The sequence below is a fragment of the Castanea sativa genome, chromosome 6 (genome assembly GCF_040712315.1).
Source record: "Castanea sativa cultivar Marrone di Chiusa Pesio chromosome 6, ASM4071231v1".
NCBI classification, from domain to species: Eukaryota; Viridiplantae; Streptophyta; class Magnoliopsida; order Fagales; family Fagaceae; genus Castanea; species Castanea sativa.
The window spans coordinates 55,878,778-55,898,623 of NC_134018.1; the positions used below are offsets into that span (position 1 = coordinate 55,878,778).

The window sequence follows — 19,846 nt, forward strand, 5'->3', positions numbered from 1 at the left end:
TTATGTATAATAGGATCATATCTTTTGTTCTTATTCCTTATAGTTGACTTTACTGATATATAATTAAGAATATAACATGAGGCAAAGTGAAATTGTTTTAAATATAATATATATATATATATATATATATATATATGAACAGTAACGTACTTTGCAAGTAACGTACTTCACACATTAGTTGGCATATATATATATATATATATGAACAGTAACGTACTTTATACCCTTCATAAAATATATTCCTTCCGTTACTGTTTAAACATAAAGTACGTTACTTATATGAACAGTAACGTACGTTACTTATTTTATATATATATATATATATATATAAGTAACGTACAGTAACATACGTTACTTATTATATCTTATATTTATAAAATAATTTTACCTTTCCTTATGTTATATATATATATGAACATTTTACTTAATTAAGTGGCGTAATTTAAATTTAACTTATATATTTATTTTTTATTAAAAAAAAGTAATTATGACCAAGATAGTCACTTTTTTTTATTTTTTTTATTTATCAAAATTAGATTACCATGTCAAATTAACTGATTTATGGTAGGAAGCTCCTGGTTTAATTTCTTCATACTCCTGTTATGATTAATAAAGTAACATTATTTGAAATGGATTTGTTAGGACTCTATTTTTATTAATACAAATCATCCATACCATTTCAACCATGATTAAAAAAAAAAAAAAAAAATTGTATAGCCTATTGCTATCTTTTTTTCTATACATGCATGCTTGACCAATTGCCCTGACCCCACCCACACAGTAGTCACTACCATTATTTCACGCCTATGAATCATTCTTTTTATTTATTTAATTTTATAATCGCTTAAGAATCATACTAAAACAGAATAAAACCCGAATTCAAAAATCAAAACCTAGCAATACTAATAGTAGGAAAATTTAGAGCCCAACGAGTTGAGGTGCTATTTTTCTTACTTCTCATCATCAATGGCAGAAGCAGCAACGAGGTGCTATTTTTAGTCTTTTTGTTGTGTATTCACTTTTTATATCACCATTTTCAACACATCCTCCAGCCACATCTATGACATGCACGTACATTCGTCTCTCTTTGGTTTTTTTTCTTTTTCTTTTTTGAATTATTTTGACGATTATTCATTTTGTCAGGTATGCCGTTGTTACAGGGTCCAATAAGGGGATTGGATTCGAAACAGTTAGGCAGTTAGCTTCGAAAGGTGTTAAGGTGGTGCTAACAGCAAGAGATGAGAAGAAGGGTCTTGAAGCAGTTCAAAAACTAAAAGATTCTGGTCTCTCTGACCTTGTCCTTTTTCATCAACTTGATGTGGCTAACCCTGCCTCTATTGCTTCTCTGGCAGATTTCATCAAAACCCAGTTTGGGAGACTTGATATCTTGGTGGGAATTCTCTCTCTCTCTCTCTCTCTCTCTCTCTCTCTCTCTCTCTCTCTCTCTCTCTGATGTATTCATCTTAAAGCTTTCCAAGAAAACTAATCTTGAAACTCTCCCTCTTTACCATCTCTCCAACATATACATTCACACTGATTTGATGTTTTTAAGTAGTGGAATAATAAACAGTGACTTTTAAAGTTTCTAGAATATTATTGTTTACAATAAGGTACTCAACCTCTCTCTCTCTCTCTCTCTCTCTCTCTCTCTCTCTCTCTCTCTCTCTCTCTCTCTCTATATATATATATATATATGTACACTGTATATATATGCTTATTATTATACTTTGAAGAATAGGTACATCTGTATAGAAAATTCCTTCGATTTTTTTATTATAATTCCATGAAAGTATTTTTCATATCTTAAATCTCATGTATCCTCACGATATAATATATATATATATATATATATATATATATATATATATATATATATATATATATATATATTTATTGTATGAGGATGATCTGGCTTCAACAAGTAACAAATTGATTTTCTACGAAACTTTGTTTTATTTGTGATATTTGTTGGGACCATAATTCGACTTCTTATAACTATTCTAAAAACACGCCCGAGGGGCATAATGTCGAATGTTATAAAAGTTTTGAGTGTGTCTTTCTTATCACCAATTGGTTTTAAGATGGAATGACATAGCTCACGGTCCGACAAATGATATCAGAACCATGTCATGGGTTCGAGTCACGAGAGTGTCATTGTGAGGGAAGGATTATTGGGGGTTCCACAATTCGACCTCCTACAACCATTCTAAAAATAGGCCGCAAGTCTGACAATATTTTAATTATTATTACATTAGAAGAGAGGGATTAGAACCCAATATTTCTTTTTTAGAAACAACATGATGTGTTGATTGAGTTATAAGGCTCTTGGTCTATATGACTACAAACTACTGATAGAACTAAAGTAAGTTGATAGGTGACAATTGTAACAATCAATTCTTAATAACATTTGATTAAAAAAAAAATTGAAATGAATCATGAATAGTTATTAAAATATAGAAATTTCTCCAAATAACTTGAAAATATGATTTCTTTTCCTGTTGTATCTCTAATTTTCCTCGATATATATAATATATAGGATGAATGATGAAACTGTGGGAAATCGGTGCAGGTGAACAATGCAGGGATTCTTGGAGCTACAATAGACTTTCAAGCTCTCTCGCATTCAGTCAAAGCAAATGCTGAGGTACGAGTCACACCCCAAACCTACTATAGGGTTAGTGCAAGATCACAAATTAAAAGCACATGTATAAATTAATTAATTTGTCCAACTTAAAATTGTGTTGAGTGTACGTGTACCTCAAATTATATCAAATCAAGCTTTGACGTACTCTCTTGTAGTTTGTCTTATACCTTGATTTCAAATTTGAAATTTCTCATTGCGAATCAAATGATAGATGCTGTTGAATCAGTGAAAAAAAAAAAGGTTAAGTATGGCTTCCTTGGCTGCTTATCTTTTAAGAATGACCTGTAATGATATTTGCATCACCAATATCAACCATTGGCTTGGAAATACTGGTTGAGGACAGATAGTAACTAGTAAGAGGACTGAATAATCTTCTTTCAGGTGGAGGAAAGGCCACAAACGCAGCTTAGAAATACAATGATTCAAACTTATGAGTCAGTGAAAGAATGTCTGGAAACAAACTATTATGGTGCTAAGAGGACATCAGAGGTTCTTATACCCCTCCTCCAATTATCTGACTCGCCAACAATCGTTAACGTGTCCTCGTCCGCCGCGAAGATGTTGGTATGTTAGCAACCCGAATCTTCGTCGGAAATAAATTGTTAGCACTCATTGGTAGAGCTAGGTATCAATTTCAAAAGAACAAATTTATAACTAACATACATATTTTTATACATTTGTGGACATACAATATATTGTACATGAGCACTACACATGATCTATATATAATATTTACCTTTCATAATATATATATATATAGAAAATATTTACCATCAGCATAGTAGTGGTTCTCAGAATTTTTTTTAGGGTGATTACTTATATATCACTTAAGTTATACAAAATCTAATAAAACAATAATTTGAATATTTACTACAATTGAGAGTCAAGTTGTTAAGTAAAGCAAAATCGTTGCAACTGCAAAGTTAAAAAGAGTATAACTGTTGTCACCATCAAAGAGAATTCACAACCACAATATTTTTCTTAGTACCATTTTTTATGAAAAAAATGGAATTAGAAATTGTTTTAATTAAATAGGTTGAACGAGGTACAAATTTGAATGATTATCGATTTTATCTTTTTGTTTTATAATAGGCTTTTTGTTGAGTAATTTGTTCACTTGTTGTTGTTTGGTCTTGTCCTGTTTTTGTTTGGTTTATGTTTGTTTTTATTTGGGCTAATATTTATTGTTGTTATTTAAACATTTAAAAAAATGGATTAAGGATATATTATGTTTGGGAGGCAAAATTAATTTTGGAGTAATGCTATGTCTACAATATTTTTACAATAAATCTTATGCAAAAAACTGTGATTGGTGGGTTAAAAAATAATTTCAGTATTGGGTCAAAATTAGAATTAGTAACAACTTATGACTTTGGTTTGTTGTGAAAATGTCGTAAATGTAGTATTGCTCTTATTTTTGTTGAACCCAAATTTTTGTAATTCTCTAGTCAGGACGTTCAACAATTTTTTTAGGGTAGTTACAATAAATTAGTTTAATATATAATTTTTTTTTGCAAGTATATATATATATATATATATATATATATATATATATATATATATATATATATATAGACACACACACACACACTTTTTTTTGCAAGTCAACCGCCATTGCACCAGCACCTTATCATGAAACTTTATTGAGTTTGTGATACTAATGGATTTCAAGGCTAATCCACTAATATCAAATTTTGCTATAATAAGAAATTAGAAAAGTTAATAGGTGTTTTAAGGGTATTTGTTTAGAAAATATTTTTAGAATTTTTTTTAATGGAAAAATAAAAAATAACTAATTTTATGACAGATTTTCTTTTCTAGAAAAGTGGTATTAACACTTTGGGCATCAATTAACCTAACCCTTGAATTTGATTGAATTGTTCAATATTTTCATCATTCTCACATAAACCTAGTATTTGCTTATGAATTTAATTTTGAATTATATTCATAGAAGGGTTGATCTTAGTTTGTCCAATTCATTTAGAACACAGCTAACAAATGGGCGGGAGGAGTATTTACTGATCCAAACAACCTTACAGAAGAGAGTGTGGAAGAGTTGTTGAGTGAGTTTCTAAAAGACTTCAAGGAGGTTTCTTTGGAAACCAAAGGACGGGGTCCTTCATCTGCTTATGCACTCTCCAAAGCAGCTTTGAATGCCTACACCAAAATTCTAGCCAAGAGGTATTCGAGTTTCTGCATCAATTGTGTCTGTCCTGGCTTTGTTAAAACCGACATAAACTGCAACACCGGCAAGGTACCTGTTGAGGAAGGTGCTGCATATCTTGTGAGGTTAGGGCTGCTGCCCAAAGGTGGTCCTTCTGGCCTTTTCTTTGTTCAGCAAGAAGTGTCACCTTTCTGGTCCTAGATGGTCCATTTATATAGATGAATAAGAAAACACATAACTCGTGAGCTGTGCTTTTCTCTGCACTTTCCCTCAATTTATGAGTAAGATTATGAATTTCTTGTTGAACTTAAAAGCACCCATTTGCGATTTTATGTCAGAATATGTGATGTAATAAGCTTGCAACTTTTTTTTGTAGTGTTAAAAATTATTGTTTGCATGATATAGTATTAATAATGCCGAAATTTCTCTGTAACACTACTAGTCATACAAGAATGTTATGTTAGTGTTAGAGAGATGAAATTCCGTGAGCATGAATGTTAGGATCATATTTTATGTAATTGGCTAATATTTTGACAAAATGCACTTTACTTGTAATTGGTGATAGACCAAAAACGTATTGACCCCTTGTGGTGGATTAAGTTGATTAATTAGCCAAGTTTATTGATTGATCAAATTAACATGCAAACGCGTGGTAGCACAAACAAATCACCAATAAACTAAAGTGCAGTGGAAAATAAATTGACACGGTGATTTGTTTACGAATGGGAAAAATCTCTAAGGCAAAAACCCCACAAGGTGATTTTAAGGTCACCACTCTCGAAAATCCACTATAATCAAAACAAGCGGTTACAAGTAAAGGAATCCCAGTACCTTATACCAACCTACAGTTAAACGCTTACCCCAATACCCAATTGGACTTGTTCTGTAGTGACAATCTCTCATTTTGATGCACGGCTCCCAGTACATGACTAACCAATTGCGCAGATCACAGTACACGACTTCAATCACCAACTTGAGAAAGATGTTGGCTGCAAAGTTCTTCAGTTCATCCACACAATGAGAATCAAGAAGATTCTTGGTTACAAAACCCTACAGTGCACAAACACAACAGCTTCTTTACAATAGAGATGAACTAGGGCAAACTTTGTCTCTGGTCACAAATTGCTTGAACACACTTTGCTCAATGCTTGTGCAACTTGTGCTCTCAGCTGTGTAACCAGATACGGCCCTTAAAATAATCATTTTATATGTCTAGGGTTATGAGAAAAGCAGGCTCAAAGACATATCCACGAATTAGAATCAAAACAGATCTAAAATTCTGTTTTTCTTAAACCTCGACAGATACCCTATCTGTCGAGCTGCTGTCGAGCCACGGGCTTCAACAACTCCAGAAGATGCTAGCTGTCGAGTTTTAATGAACACCACTTTCTCAGCTTGAATCTTGGACTGACTTGCATGGCTTCAATACTTGGACTTGAACTCTTGTTATTTGAAGTATTAAACACATCCTAGATCTGCCCAATTACAAGAAAAGTGCGTTTTGTCAAAAGATTAACCAATTACATAAAAGAATGACATATGTTCTTAACAAGTGAACTACATATGTCCTAACAATCTCCCCATTTGGCAATCCATGACAAAACCACAACGAACAAATGAACATATGAGAGAAGTCATAAATCACTCAACTCATACTCATTTGTTAAGTACAATAAAATCTATCCTAACACAAACTCTTGAAAAACTTTGCAAGAAGAGATTTCATGACAAATAGACTTTGACAACCTGTATTTCTGAAACACTTTAAACAAAACACATCAAGGCATCTTTGTGTGAAACAGGAATAATAGATTGCATACAAAATAATAAGAAGCATGTGTATGAAGAAAGAAAAGAAACAACACATGTAGAGATAGGTGAATAGAACATACATCATCACATATATATCTAAGATAAGCACAATGTATGTAAACATGGTCACAAGACCTAAGGTACAAGAACAATGTATCTCTAAAAGAAAGAAAAGAAAAAGATACAAGTAAACCTTACTACATCCCTCAAAAACAAACACTCCCCCTAACAAAAATCTCCTATATCCTAACTCTCCCCTTAAGCATGACTACTCTCATAGCCAAAATTACTCCCCTTTTTTGTCACGAGTGACAAAGGGTAAGAGTGTCAAGTAGACATCTTGTTAGAGCTGGAAGGGCTAGCATTTCCATTCTCATCATCATCATCGTCGGAACCATCATCATCGAATGTCTCGGATGCCTTGGGAGGAGGAGAGGGAGACTCCACAAAGTCACCAAGACGAGCCTGCCGTCTAGCAATACGGCCGACATGGGTGTTCACCTGACACAATTTGGTAAAAAGTGTATCGAGGCAAGCATCCATGCGCTGAAGCTGCGCCATAATCGCATCCAAAGTCACACCTCCCGCTGAAGTAGAGGGAGTGGAGGTAGAAGGAGCTGAAGGAGTGGGAGGAGTTGCTGAACTGGACCGTCTCGAACGAAACTGCGCCTCGCTCCGTTTAATGGTAGCGTAGTCAATGGCACACATAATAGAGAAGTGGTTGGATGAGGGAAAAGGAATAGAAAAATGGCATAAAATCCGCGTGATAATTGAAGGAAAGATAAGCTTATCACGGGTCGTCGTATCTCTATACACATTTATGATAGAAATAATGAAATGTGAAGGAAAATCTATAGAAAGATCCTCAAGAAGGGACAACAGAAATCGAGCACAAGGCTCTGTGATAGAGTTATAGTGGGAGAGAGGGTGCAAAACAAAAGTCATCACCATGTTCATCAATCTAGGACCTTTAGCAAATGTCGTACATGGTGTAAACTGACGATCGCCCCAATCAGCTAGGCGCTCACAGAAAGCAGAGATCATCTCGTTTTTGGACACAGTCTGCAGACGCTCACAACTGACGTAGTCAGGATGCACAACCCTTGGAACATAGAGCACATCGGATACCAACTCTGGTGTGACCACTATGCGCGTACCTCGAACGCAAGTATGAAAGAGAGGTACTGAAGAATCAATTCCATGCATGTTGAAGTAGAACTCCTGAATTAGCACGGAAGGACATGTGACCGGGACATCACACAGTGACTCCTATTCCCGACTTTGAAAGACATTGGGAAGGTCAGTGTCAGCAAAATCCGGCAAAAGAACTCGGTGTTTCGAATGAACACCTCGTTTAGAGAAGTTCTCCGAGAAGTCATTTTGGGATTTCTCATCACGGAACCGAACAGAAGAGGGGGTAGGATTAGAAGACGAAGAGGCCCTAGAACGAAGAGGGTTCTAGGACAGAGCAGACTTACGTTTTGGTGCCATTAACGCACTAACGTAAACAAGAGAGAGAGGGGGAAGAAAGAAACACTCGGAAAAGTTCCAAGCAGTTCAAATATACAGAATTATATATTGAATGTAAAGGAAGTATGCATGATAATGCATGAACATGTGACGTGCAACAGTAATATCATCATGGGCTCAGCCCAATCCAAACCTACTAACACACAAACAGATTGACATATGTAACACACATCTAAATGCATGAAAATATAGTTATAATGCACATGAGATGCAATGCATGAAGTTTGTAAGATTAAATCTACAAAATCCATCCCAAAAATTTCACAAAACTCAACAATTTTTGAAAAACCTCCAAAATTTTCAAAAACTCAGAACCTAGGTATGAATGCATGAAAAGATCATGAAGAAGGAGAGAAAGAGAAATCATACCAAGTGATTTGAAGCAAGAAAAGGGCCAAAAATCATATGGGTTGAAGGTTTTGAGAGAGAAGAGAGTGTTTGGAAGGTGAACAGACGCGGATAGATCGAGAGATTTCGAGAGAATGAGGATCAGATCGCGCTGAAACATATATATAGGTGATCAATAAATCTCGACAGATAGAGGTGTCGAGATAAAAAGGCTTAGATAGATGCAGCTATCGAGAGGTGTCTAGAGATGTCCACAACAGAAGCTCGAATGGATCGAGGAGGTATCGAGCGGACAAGAGATTTCTCGATCTATCCACCTAGTTGTCGAGAGGTATCGGGATTACGATAAGAATCAACTGACAAGCTCGATAGATAAGCCAGGTATCGAGAGGTGTGGAGGAGTTGTCGAGATTGCTTAAAAACAGTTTTGAAGAGGGGAAAAACACTAATATGAATGTAATCAAGCATGCAACTCAACCAAGGATCTAAGCAACATATTAATATCTCAAAGTCATCTCTCAACGACAAAAAAATAAGCACATGATCCCAAAAACACACACAAACACACACACACACACACACACACATACTAAACAAGTCTAACCGATTTTATATTTCAAAAATAAGTCAAGACAGTTTAGTGACCATACATTAACACATGTAAACCTTGTGATGACCAAATTACATTGTACCTGCACATGTATCAAGGGTAGCAAAGAATATTGCGTGTTGTGTGCGAAAAACATCGCAAGATTGCATAAGTGTCTCTATGTTATGACGATTCGAGATATGAGAAAATTACTTTAACTCACACACATTCATAACTGTTTGATGGGGATTATCACCTTCGAGGTACATCCTATAACTCCCACATCTCCTAGAAAACATGCTTGCAATCATGTTTTAAATCATTTTTTTCTTTTTGCTTTTATTTTCTTTGCATATAATTTTTTTATTAAGCAAACCATGCATGGGTATATAAAAGAGAGAAAAGAAATACCAAATTATGTTAAGCTTTTTGACATTGCACTTTTGCTATGCCGAGGCATACATATGTCATTGACATTGTACTTTTGCTATGCTGAAGCATATAGATGTCATGTCATGATTGGCGGGTAACAGTAGTGAGATGGTTATTTATGCTTTTCTCTTAGGGTTTTCTAGTTCTTCCTGTCAAAAAGAGTTATACGAGTATTAAGTACAAGAGATTACTTAATCTTACTTATCACATACAAAGAGCCATAAAGCTCGCTTGCTTAGTTGTGCATAAGGATGCTCATCTAAGCTACAAAAGATACAAAGTTTAGAAAACTCTATTTTAATGACCATTTTAAGGTTCACAAGAACCAATGTACACAGATACACACTGTTTTTGTATTTTTCTGAATTTTTCAATTTTTATTTTTATATCAAAACAAAATAAATAAAACTGAAAACTAATAAACAAAAACATGTAAAATAAAACAAAAGCAATGCATAAAACTAGACTGACTCAAAACATTAAAGCAAAATACACAAGTAATGCAAAACCAAAAGCAAGAAGGGGAGAGAGAGAGAAAGTGACTAAATCATTTGGAACCCTTTTCCTTCCACACCTTGGAAGAACCTTTCCTTTTCGTAAACCCTTCAACTGGCGGTGAGGGGGAAGAATTGAGACCGTTCAAGTTTGAAAGGAACATGAGGACTTTGAGAAAATCTCCAAGAGGAGCAAAGGAGGATGGAAACTGATTCTGGTTTCCCGACGCCATCATGCTGTTGCTATTTTGAGTGGCTAACCACTTATAGCAATTTGGTTGAATATGACTAGCTGCTCCACAGTAATGACAGAGATGCTGCTTCTTCTGTTTAGGCTTTTGAGAGTTAGCCTTTTTAGCCCTAGGGTTTTTAACTTCTTTCTTATCCTGCTTAGGTGGTGCTCCTAAGATAAATTTACTCTTGTCTATGTTCTCACTAGCTAATTCAGTTTTGACATTAGTGTTCTCAATTTCAACATTATTGCTAGGAGGAACAAAAACAGTAGTACTAGAAGAAGCAATATTAGAAGAAGAGAGATCATACCCTAAACTGGTTCGATCGGAAGCAGATTTTTGAAGACTAAGCATTTCATCAAGCTTAGCGCTTGAAGTCCTTTCCAGTTAAGCTTTAACTTGGAACAGTTTTGCCTCAAGCTTCTTGATCTTTTCAACCAAGAAGTTATTTTCAAATCTCAGTGCTCCAATAGTTTGATTTGCTTCATCAAACTTCATGGAAAGCTCTTCACACTCAAGCTCCACATCACTGAGCTTCTTGGTGGTCAACCTATACAACTTCTCATGCTTTTCTAAGACCTTGTATAACTTAGCATAGGCTGTGTGGATGTCATCTTGTTCATACATCTTCTCAAACTTGGATTCCACCAATTCTTCTTCTTCATCCACATCTTCAACAATCCCTTCAGTAGGATTGACTGTGGCAGTGAAGGCATTTAAGATTCCGTCATCTTCATTGTTGGAATCATCTTCAGGCTCGGTGTTGCTTAGTGTAACAGCAAGTGCCTTACTTTTCCCAATTGTCTTGAGATATGTTAGGCACTCCTGTTTCATGTGTCCGAAACCTTGGCATCCAAAACACTTAGGTCCTATAGGAAAAGTGTACTGACTGCCATTCCTAGCGTCCTTCTTCCCTTTGTCTTGGCCCTTAAATTTAGAAGAACTGGATTGCCTACGGTCCTTGTCAAAGCCCGTCCCATTGGCATTCTTCATAAACTTCTTGAATTGCCTGGTGATTCATCTTAGAATCTTCATCGTCTGAAGACTCTTCCGTCTCACTGCTCTTGGCCTTCAATGTCATACTCTTGCTCTTGCTAGACTTCCCGATTCTAGACAAACCCAACTCATAAGTCTGTAGATTTTCTACCAGTTCTGTCAAAGGAATTTTATCAATATCCTTTGATTCCTCAATCGCAGTGATCTTGGCATGGAATCTTTCGGGCAGAGATCTAAGTACATTTCTCACAATCTTGGGTTCTGGAATAGTTTCTCCAAGATTAAAGGCAGAGTTTACTATGTCTTTAAGTTTGGCATAGAACTCATAAAACGACTCATCCTCCTCCATCTTAATTTTTTTGAAGCTTGTAGTGAGCCTCTATAATTTCGAATCTTTTACAGCCTTTGTTCCCTCATAGGTAGTCTGGAGGATGGTCCAAACTTCCTTTGCAGTTTTAGTGGAGGATATCTTCTTGAACTCCTCATTAGTGACTGCACTGAATAAGGCATTCAATGCCCTGCTGTTAAAGTTTGCCGCCTTGATCTTTGCTTCATCCCAATCGGCCGATGCTTTCTTTGACTTGGTCCAGCCAATCTCTACAGCTTGCCACACCTTCTCATCTAGAGACTGCAAAAAGGCTCTCATGCGTACTTTCCAGCATGCATAGTTAGTTCCATCAAATAGAGGAGGTATAATAAGAGATTTTCCTCTATCCATGACAAACAGGGGTCAATGGATCACACACAAGGATTAAACCCTAATCAGAGTGTGCCAGCTCTAATACCACTTGATAGGCCAAAAACGTATTGACCCCTTGTGATGGATTAAGTTGATTAATTAGCCAAGTTTATTAATTAATCAAATTAACATGTAAACGTGTGGTAGCACAAACAAATCACCAATAAACTAAAGTACAGCGAAAAATAAATTGACACGGTGATTTGTTTACGAATGGGGAAAACCTTCAAGGCAAAAATCCCACTGGGTGATTTTAAGATCACCACTCCCGAGAATCCATTATCATCAAAACAAATGGTTACAAGTAAAGGAATCCTAGTACCTTATATCAACTTACAGTTGAACCCTTACCTCAATACCCAATTGGACTTGTTCTGTAGTGACAATCTCTCCTTTTGATGCACGGCTCCCAGTACGTGACTAACCAATTGCGCGGATCCTAGTTCATGACTTCAATCACCAACTTAAGAAAGATGTTGGCTGCAAAGTTCTTCAGTTCATCCACACGATGAGAATCAAGAAGATGCTTGGTTACAAAACCCTACGGTGCACTAACACAACAGCTTCTTCACAATAGAGATGAAGTAGAACAAACTTTGTCTCTGGTCACAAATTGCTTGAACACACTTTGCTCAATGCTTGTGCAACTTGTGCTCTCAGCTGTGTAACTAGATACGGCCCTTAAAATAATCCTTTTATATGTCCAGGGTTATGAGAAAAGAAGGCCTAAAGACATATCCACAGATTATAATCAAAATAGATCTGAAATTCTGTTTTCCTTAAACCTCGATAGATACCTATTTGTCGAGCTGCTGTCGAGCCACGGGCTTCAATAACTCCACATATCTCGATAGATGCTAGTTGTTGAGTTTTAATGAACAACACTTTCTCAGCTTGAATCTTGGACAGACTTGCATGGCTTCAATACTTGGCCTTGAACTCTTGTTCCTTGAAGTATTAAACACATCCTAGATCAACCCAATTACAAGCAAAGTGCATTTTGTCAAAGGATTAGCCAATTACATAAAAGAATGACATATGTTCTTAACAAGTGAACCACATATGTCCTAACAATTGGGTACATCTAAGATGAGTTTAATACATCAAGAAATATGTTGTTCAAAACATATCAAGTGTTCGTATTAAAAGACATGAAGATTGGTCCAAGAAATAAGCAAAGAAAAACTGTTTACTAAGTCTCGACGGATAGCTCGACTGATGCCTGTTATCAAAATTTAATGTGAAGCTCGATAGATAGCTCGATAGTCGCTCGATCTATCGAGAATTAGGTTTTTTAGTTTTCTAGATTTGAAATTTAGCCCAGGCTTGTGTATTTGTTTAGAGTTTCTTTTCTCACGACCTTAGACATATATAAGGCTTATTTTAAGAGCCATCACACACGGATACAAAGACCAAGAGATTTATTTTCTCTGTGAAAAGCTACTGCATTTGTACGCCATAGGATTTTGTAATCAAGTGCTTCCTAATCTTCATTGTTGATGAAGTGAATAATTTTGCAGCCAACAACATCGTTCAAAGTTGCTGGAGTTAGTCAAGTATTGAGATTCATGTAAAGGATTAGTCATAAATTGAAGATTTGTGCATCAAGGGAAAGAAAGGCTACTACAAGATCAAGTTCAATTAGGTATTGAAGTGAAAGTTCAACTGTAGGTTGGTATTTTGGAATATGCTAGGGTAGCGGTAAAATTCCTTATATTTGTAACTGCTTGATTGTTGATTAGTGGATTCTTAGGAGTGGTGACCTTAAAATCACTCGGTGGAGTTTTTTTCCTTGCGAGAGGTTTTTCCCATTTGTCAATAAATCACTGTGTCGATTTAATGTCCGCTACATTCAGTTTAATTGTTGATTTGTTGGTGTCTTCACGATTTGCATGCAATTGAACCCGATTAATTAACTTAGGTAATTGAATTAATTAACCGGGGTCAAGCTATCTTAATCCAACAGTGGAAATTACATGGATTGAGTTTCCTTAGAAAATGTAAGGGATGAAAACCTAATAGTCTGGCAATCTAAAGCCTATTAACCTATGCACCATTTCATAAAGAGCTGCATTTTTTTTGAAAGGTTGTGACCATATGGCTGTGGATGTTGGATTCATATGGTTTTCCCATTTTTTAAGAGGAACCCATGACTTCCCTATTGAAGGGTGCGTTGTTGCCTTTTTTTTAAAAAAAAAAAAATTAAAAAGCACGGCCTGTTTCTTTTCTTTGCTTGGTGAAGTGCGACAACGTATGTTTATTTTTGTCACTAGGGTGATGTGTGTGTGAGTAAATCTCCTTACTTATTTAATTTTATGGAGTCACCAAACAATAGAGGTAATAAAAGTCTCAAATTAAAGATTTTTGGACTCGGAAGTTTGGTTATGTGTAGGAAAAGTGTTAGACACTCCATACTGCTTTTCCAAAAGATTATAACTTATTTTAATTTAATCTCAACAAATCATATTTTGAAATATAACTTAAATTCTTGACATTTGTTTTGGAAAGAATTTTTGTACAAACAATATATACATAACATGAGAATATATATATATTACTCTACAACGAAATGAAAATTGACGTAATATAAAAATGTTATATTTCACTTTTAAAAGTAATTTAAAGTAAATTCGTTCTCCATGTATATATCATTCTCATGTACAAAACACAACAAACCAAAATGATTAGTGTAGGGGAGGGAGGAAATGTTGGCTTGATTGAATGTCATTAGTTCAATTGAGGTGAACTATGGACACATTGCATCCTCTTAAAATTATGTCTTTAAAAAAAGTTGTTTGAAAAAATTTTGTTTGTGTAAAAATACTTTCCTTTGGAAAAAGGGTTTTTATTGTTTGAAAAAATGTGAATATTCCATGCTGCCCTTAAAAATGGATATCCCTTTTCACTTGAAAAGATGAGTATTTCCTTTTTGAAAATCTCATTAATATTTGAAAAGGGGTATTTTGAGAATAATTATCTCATGAGTTTTTGAGGAAGGAGATTTTGTTTTGAAAAATGAGTATTTTATCTTTGAAAATCTCATGAGTTTTTGAAAAGATTGGTTTGAAAGAGTGTCATCTTAAGAGATTTTATGGAAATGGATTTTGATGGGGAATCCCTAAAGAAAAAGGGTGATTTTTCATGTATTTAGAAAATTCATTTTCAAGATTAAATTTCAAACCTTTTTAAAAATGGGGTTTTTTGAAGAAAACTTTTCCATGGTTTTCTAAAAAAAAGATTGTTTTAGGGATAAAAATCCAAGGCTTTTTATAAGTCTTTCTTTGTGTGTAGAAAATTCAAATTTTAGGCTTCTTGGAACTTAATCTAGGAAGTGATTTTTAAAAGTGCATTTATCAATTATTTATTTAAAAATTCTCCTTTAGAGGAATTTTATTTATTTAAGGGTAAACTTGAAAATTTCTATTTTTTAGTCATTAGAAATACCTAATTTGTAAAGGGATAGCTTTGGAATAAGATATTTATTTAAAATAAATTCAATATCAATGTATGTATGTATATGGGTGTGTGTATTATACGTATATAAATATATGTACATGTATATATATTTATATCAACATAGATAGATGGATATTCCAACTTTAAAATCTAGGAATTTAAAAGTATAGAACAATATATATGTAAGGGAAATGCTAATGAATGCCCTAAGGGCATTGGTTAATAATCCATTTAAAGAAAGTTTTTATGGGAAAATGAAATAAAGCAATTAATATTTTGACAGCTTTTTTCATTTCCCATAAAAGTGGTATTAAAACTTTCCTAAAATAGATTGTTAACCAATGCCCTAAGGGCATTCGTTAGCATGACCCTAAGGGCATTCGTTAGGATGACCCTATATGTAAATAAGAGCACATCAAGTAAGTAAAAGGGAAATATTAAACCTGAGCATCTAGATCTTTTTTGAATTAATAAACTCTACCTCAATGGAAAACAAAGGATGGTTGTGTATATCAAGGTGTATAAAAATGCTCCTTCACAAGGTTATAAAGAATAATTAAAAAGAACCATCTTGAATAAACCCTATACCCATGGAAGCATCAATGAATGGTTGTGTATATCAAGGCGTATAGAAACACACTCTCCACAAAGCCATATTGATTAGGGGCGTAGAGAATAAACAGGATTCAAGGATTGTCCTTTCTTAAATCTATGAGATTTAGTATATAAGTGTGAAGGTATACACATGGTTTTGAAACTCGGACCGTTCAAAGAACTAGAGAAGGAAGAAGTTCAAGGTTTTCGAAGTTGGACCGAAGTCGAACCGTGATGACGTCATTATTAATTTAATAATAAATTAGTATAAATAGAAAAACTGACTAAAATAATTCAAATAAATATAAAGACCATCATTCAAATGTATTTTTTATATCATAACTTTCATTATGGTGTTTTCAAAATCAACAGAATATTATTATTAATTAATTGTAAAAAATAATAATAATAAAAATTATTAGTTTACATTATACTATCAAGATAAAATAGATTTATATTATAAGAAAAAATGAATGTCTACAACGTTATATATTTTTATGCAAATATGTATAATATTGTACACTTTTTTTTTAAAAAAATTTTGTAATATTATTCACATTTATCTAATCTATAATATAAATCCTAATTTACAATAATAGTACATGAATGGTTGTCGAGACGAACAGTATATGAATTTAATATACGAATATACTAATATGTGGGTTTGTAGTACCAATAAATAATGCAATTAAATATTTAAATGTCCTATAAAAAATGTAATTAAATGAAAAAAAGTTTGAAAAAATTTAAAAGTAAATGAATGGTGTAAACGTGGCCACATGTCCAACTTTTTCGTGGGGAAGGGGTAGTGTCTGCCATATTGGTAGACAACTTTATTGGAAAAGAAAAAATCTTAGACTTTTGATTTCTTTTGGTTTTGGGCACTAGTGACAGAAGAAGAAAGGAAACGCCAAAGAAGCAAGAAGAATAAACGCAGAAGAATGGAGAAGAAGGAAAAATTGGAAAACGCAGAAGAAGGGGTAAAGATAAGGTTTGTGCTTTTCATTTCTTTTTTATTTTGTGAAATTAGTGTGTTTTGGAACTGCATTTTTGGGGTAAAGACGGTTCCCGGTTAACCGGGTCGGACCGTATGGTTTGGTCCGGATTTCAAAACCATGGGTATACACCTTCACACATGTATAGGCGCATAAATAACCATGGGTATACACCTTTCCCTGTTAATAAGCAAGGAAATGTAAAAGCTTGAATTTAAATAGTGAGAATGTAAACATTTGTATTTAAATAGCATGAATATAAAGACTTGTATTTAAATAGATGAATGTAAAGACATGTATTTAAAGAGCAAGGACGAAAAGAACAAGAATATAAAAAGAACAATTTTATAGATTAAATATTTAAATGAATATCCATGGTCCATATACAAAGAAAAGGAAAAAAAAAAAAAAAAACTTTGGTTGGATTGGATAAAAATTTGAACCATTCAAGCTTTAGAAAAAGGGTAGGGGGCTTAAATAAGGTTTTTTTTTGGGAGGCTAAAAGGGTGCTAGGATTTTTTGTACGAGAGGGTTTCGGAGCCTAGCCTAAGATGGAAAAATGATGGAGGAGGTGTAGGGAATTTTTTTTGGTAGTGATAGATTGATTGTAGTTGGTAATTGTTCATGAAAATGAATGGGGAATGGCCCTTAGGCTCAGCCCCACTATGCCACAGTGGTGCTAGGCGCATGGTGTGGCTAGGCCCAGGCGCCAGCTCATTTTTCTTGGGTTTTTTGAGCAACTGCTTGGAGGTCTTTCAGAACTATGATTTATTCATTCTTGAGATCCTCAGAGAGGACTGGACGTATACTTTCTAGCTAGCGGTTCCAACTTGTTCAATTTGGAACAACGGTTGCGTAGATATTCCACCTAGAAGGGAGGTGACACAGTGCAGAAAATTGTGAAACACCCATATTTTGACTTTTTGAGTGCAATATCTCCTAATCCGGAGATGATATTGTTGAGCCTCTTTTTCCATAGTGTAGATAATTCATAGTACTTCAATAATTTTCCAGCCTTTTGCATCAATTGTGGCTGAATTGGTACAATTTATTGTGTGAAGGCGCCCCCAAAATCAGCTTTTAACCTAAAAAATTAAGAGAAATGGTATGTTCACAATATTTTTACAACAAATTTTAAGTGACAGGATGTTACTGGTTGTTATTGTTGGGGCAAAAAAGTAATCTTAGTGTTAGGTTCAAATTTGAACCAATAACAACTAACCACCTATGATTTGTTGTAAAAATATTGTGGACGTAGCACCTCTCAATAAAAAATAAAACCCTGTGCATTTCTTTCCAATTTTGTGAACTTACTTCATGGTCTTGCCAGTTTCCGTTTTGGTTAAGTAATATGTTGTTGGAAGGTTGTAATGTATATTTTATAATATGCTTGCTTTATTGTCCAAATCTTCCAATTTGACACGTTAGAGACCTCAAAAAATGGTGGAAAGCCTCATTTTAATATAAAATTCTCACTTTAATATTTTTTTGTAAATTCTTTCTATTCAAGTGGGTTTTTTTTTTGGCAATCCAATCATATCAAATCAAAGTTCATCATGAGGCCTTTCCAACAACTCCTCACTCAAACCAATTGGTGGTCGTTTGATTATAATTTAATAATCAAAATTAAATTATAATCACACGTCACAAAAATAGCTGAGGTTTTTGATCAAATATATGATGTTTTTGTGATATCTTATCCATTTCAACTCTAATATGGACCCGTGAATTCTCATTTTAAAGGGAAATTCATATGAACTTTAAGATGTGCAAAAATTTATTGTGATCAGATAGTTGAACTTTTGGTCAAATTTTGGCTAAACCTTGTTTAGGGTTGATCAAACTTAGTAAAAAATTGTAAAATTTTGGAAATTTTAAATTCTTGTACCATTAAAATTATTTATCCAACATTCGATCGAGACAAATAAAATTATTTCATGTAATTTTTTAAATATTAATAATGTAAATTTTGACTTTTTTAGGGCTTAAATTGGTATTCTGGCATGCAAATCAAGACCAGACAAAATCTAGTATCAACAATGGCCAAAATACAAGTCTTTAGTGTAAAGTAGGTAATTAAATAACAAAATCTACCTCAAGTTACTCCGTTATTATAGTTGAAATTAGATTTTAATGAAAGGTCTATTGCTTGCTTGGAATCTGGAATTAAGAGAAAAGTATTATTGAATTTGACTCCTTAACAACTTCTCTCATGCAAGAATGCCAAATGTGAATGTAAGAATGGTTCTGATTAGCTCAATTAGTAAAATATGTTATTGTGAAACAAGATATCTGAGATCAAAACCTACCTATACTAAAAAGAAATCTATTGATACATTGACCTGCTCATATATATATATATATATATATTAATACGCAAATCTTAGAGAAAGTTCAATTAAAATTTCAAATTAGATTCTATTTTTGCTTTATGTGTTTAAATTTATGTGGGGACCACACTACAATTATCATTTTTAAATTAAATGTCTAATTTTATGCTACTTGTTAACTTTTATTAACTTATGCAAAAAAACGAAGAGACTTTTCCCATAACCTAGAAAACCTCCATCCAATTATTGTACGATGAAATGAATACCCTTATGCTTTTTTTTAAGGGCATGGTCCTAGCTAGAAGGGTCACAAGACTCATTACTAAGTAATAATGTTCTGACATTGAAGGAGGTAGTGAGGTGGGTTTATAGTATAAGTTTGAAGTATAAAGGAGTACTACATCTAACTGAGGTACATAATGTGATAAAGTTTTGCTCAAGCTCACCAAGAAACGATGATTCACACTTTGATATATGATTTTTTTTTTAC

General features: G+C 33.9%; 2 protein-coding genes across 2 annotated transcripts in view; both read left to right on the top strand.

Annotated features, from left to right (window-relative positions):
• The first annotated feature begins 872 nt into the window (after positions 1–872).
• On the top strand, positions 873–5,346 carry LOC142640424 ((+)-neomenthol dehydrogenase-like). Its single transcript, XM_075814508.1, has 5 exons — positions 873–986; positions 1,144–1,390; positions 2,570–2,644; positions 3,026–3,208; positions 4,629–5,346. The coding sequence occupies exons 1-5, from the start codon at positions 967–969 to the stop codon at positions 5,007–5,009; spliced, it is 906 nt and encodes a 301-aa protein (XP_075670623.1). The 5' UTR covers positions 873–966; the 3' UTR covers positions 5,010–5,346.
• Positions 5,347–16,873: 11,527 nt separating this feature from the next.
• The window catches only part of LOC142640426 (short-chain dehydrogenase/reductase 1-like), a 34,033-nt gene continuing 31,060 nt past the window's right edge, over positions 16,874–19,846 (top strand). Inside the window, exon 1 of the mRNA XM_075814511.1 lies at positions 16,874–17,022. Within this exon, the coding sequence (XP_075670626.1) occupies positions 16,973–17,022 (50 nt within the window). The 5' untranslated portion in view covers positions 16,874–16,972. The remainder of the gene's footprint in view (positions 17,023–19,846) is intronic.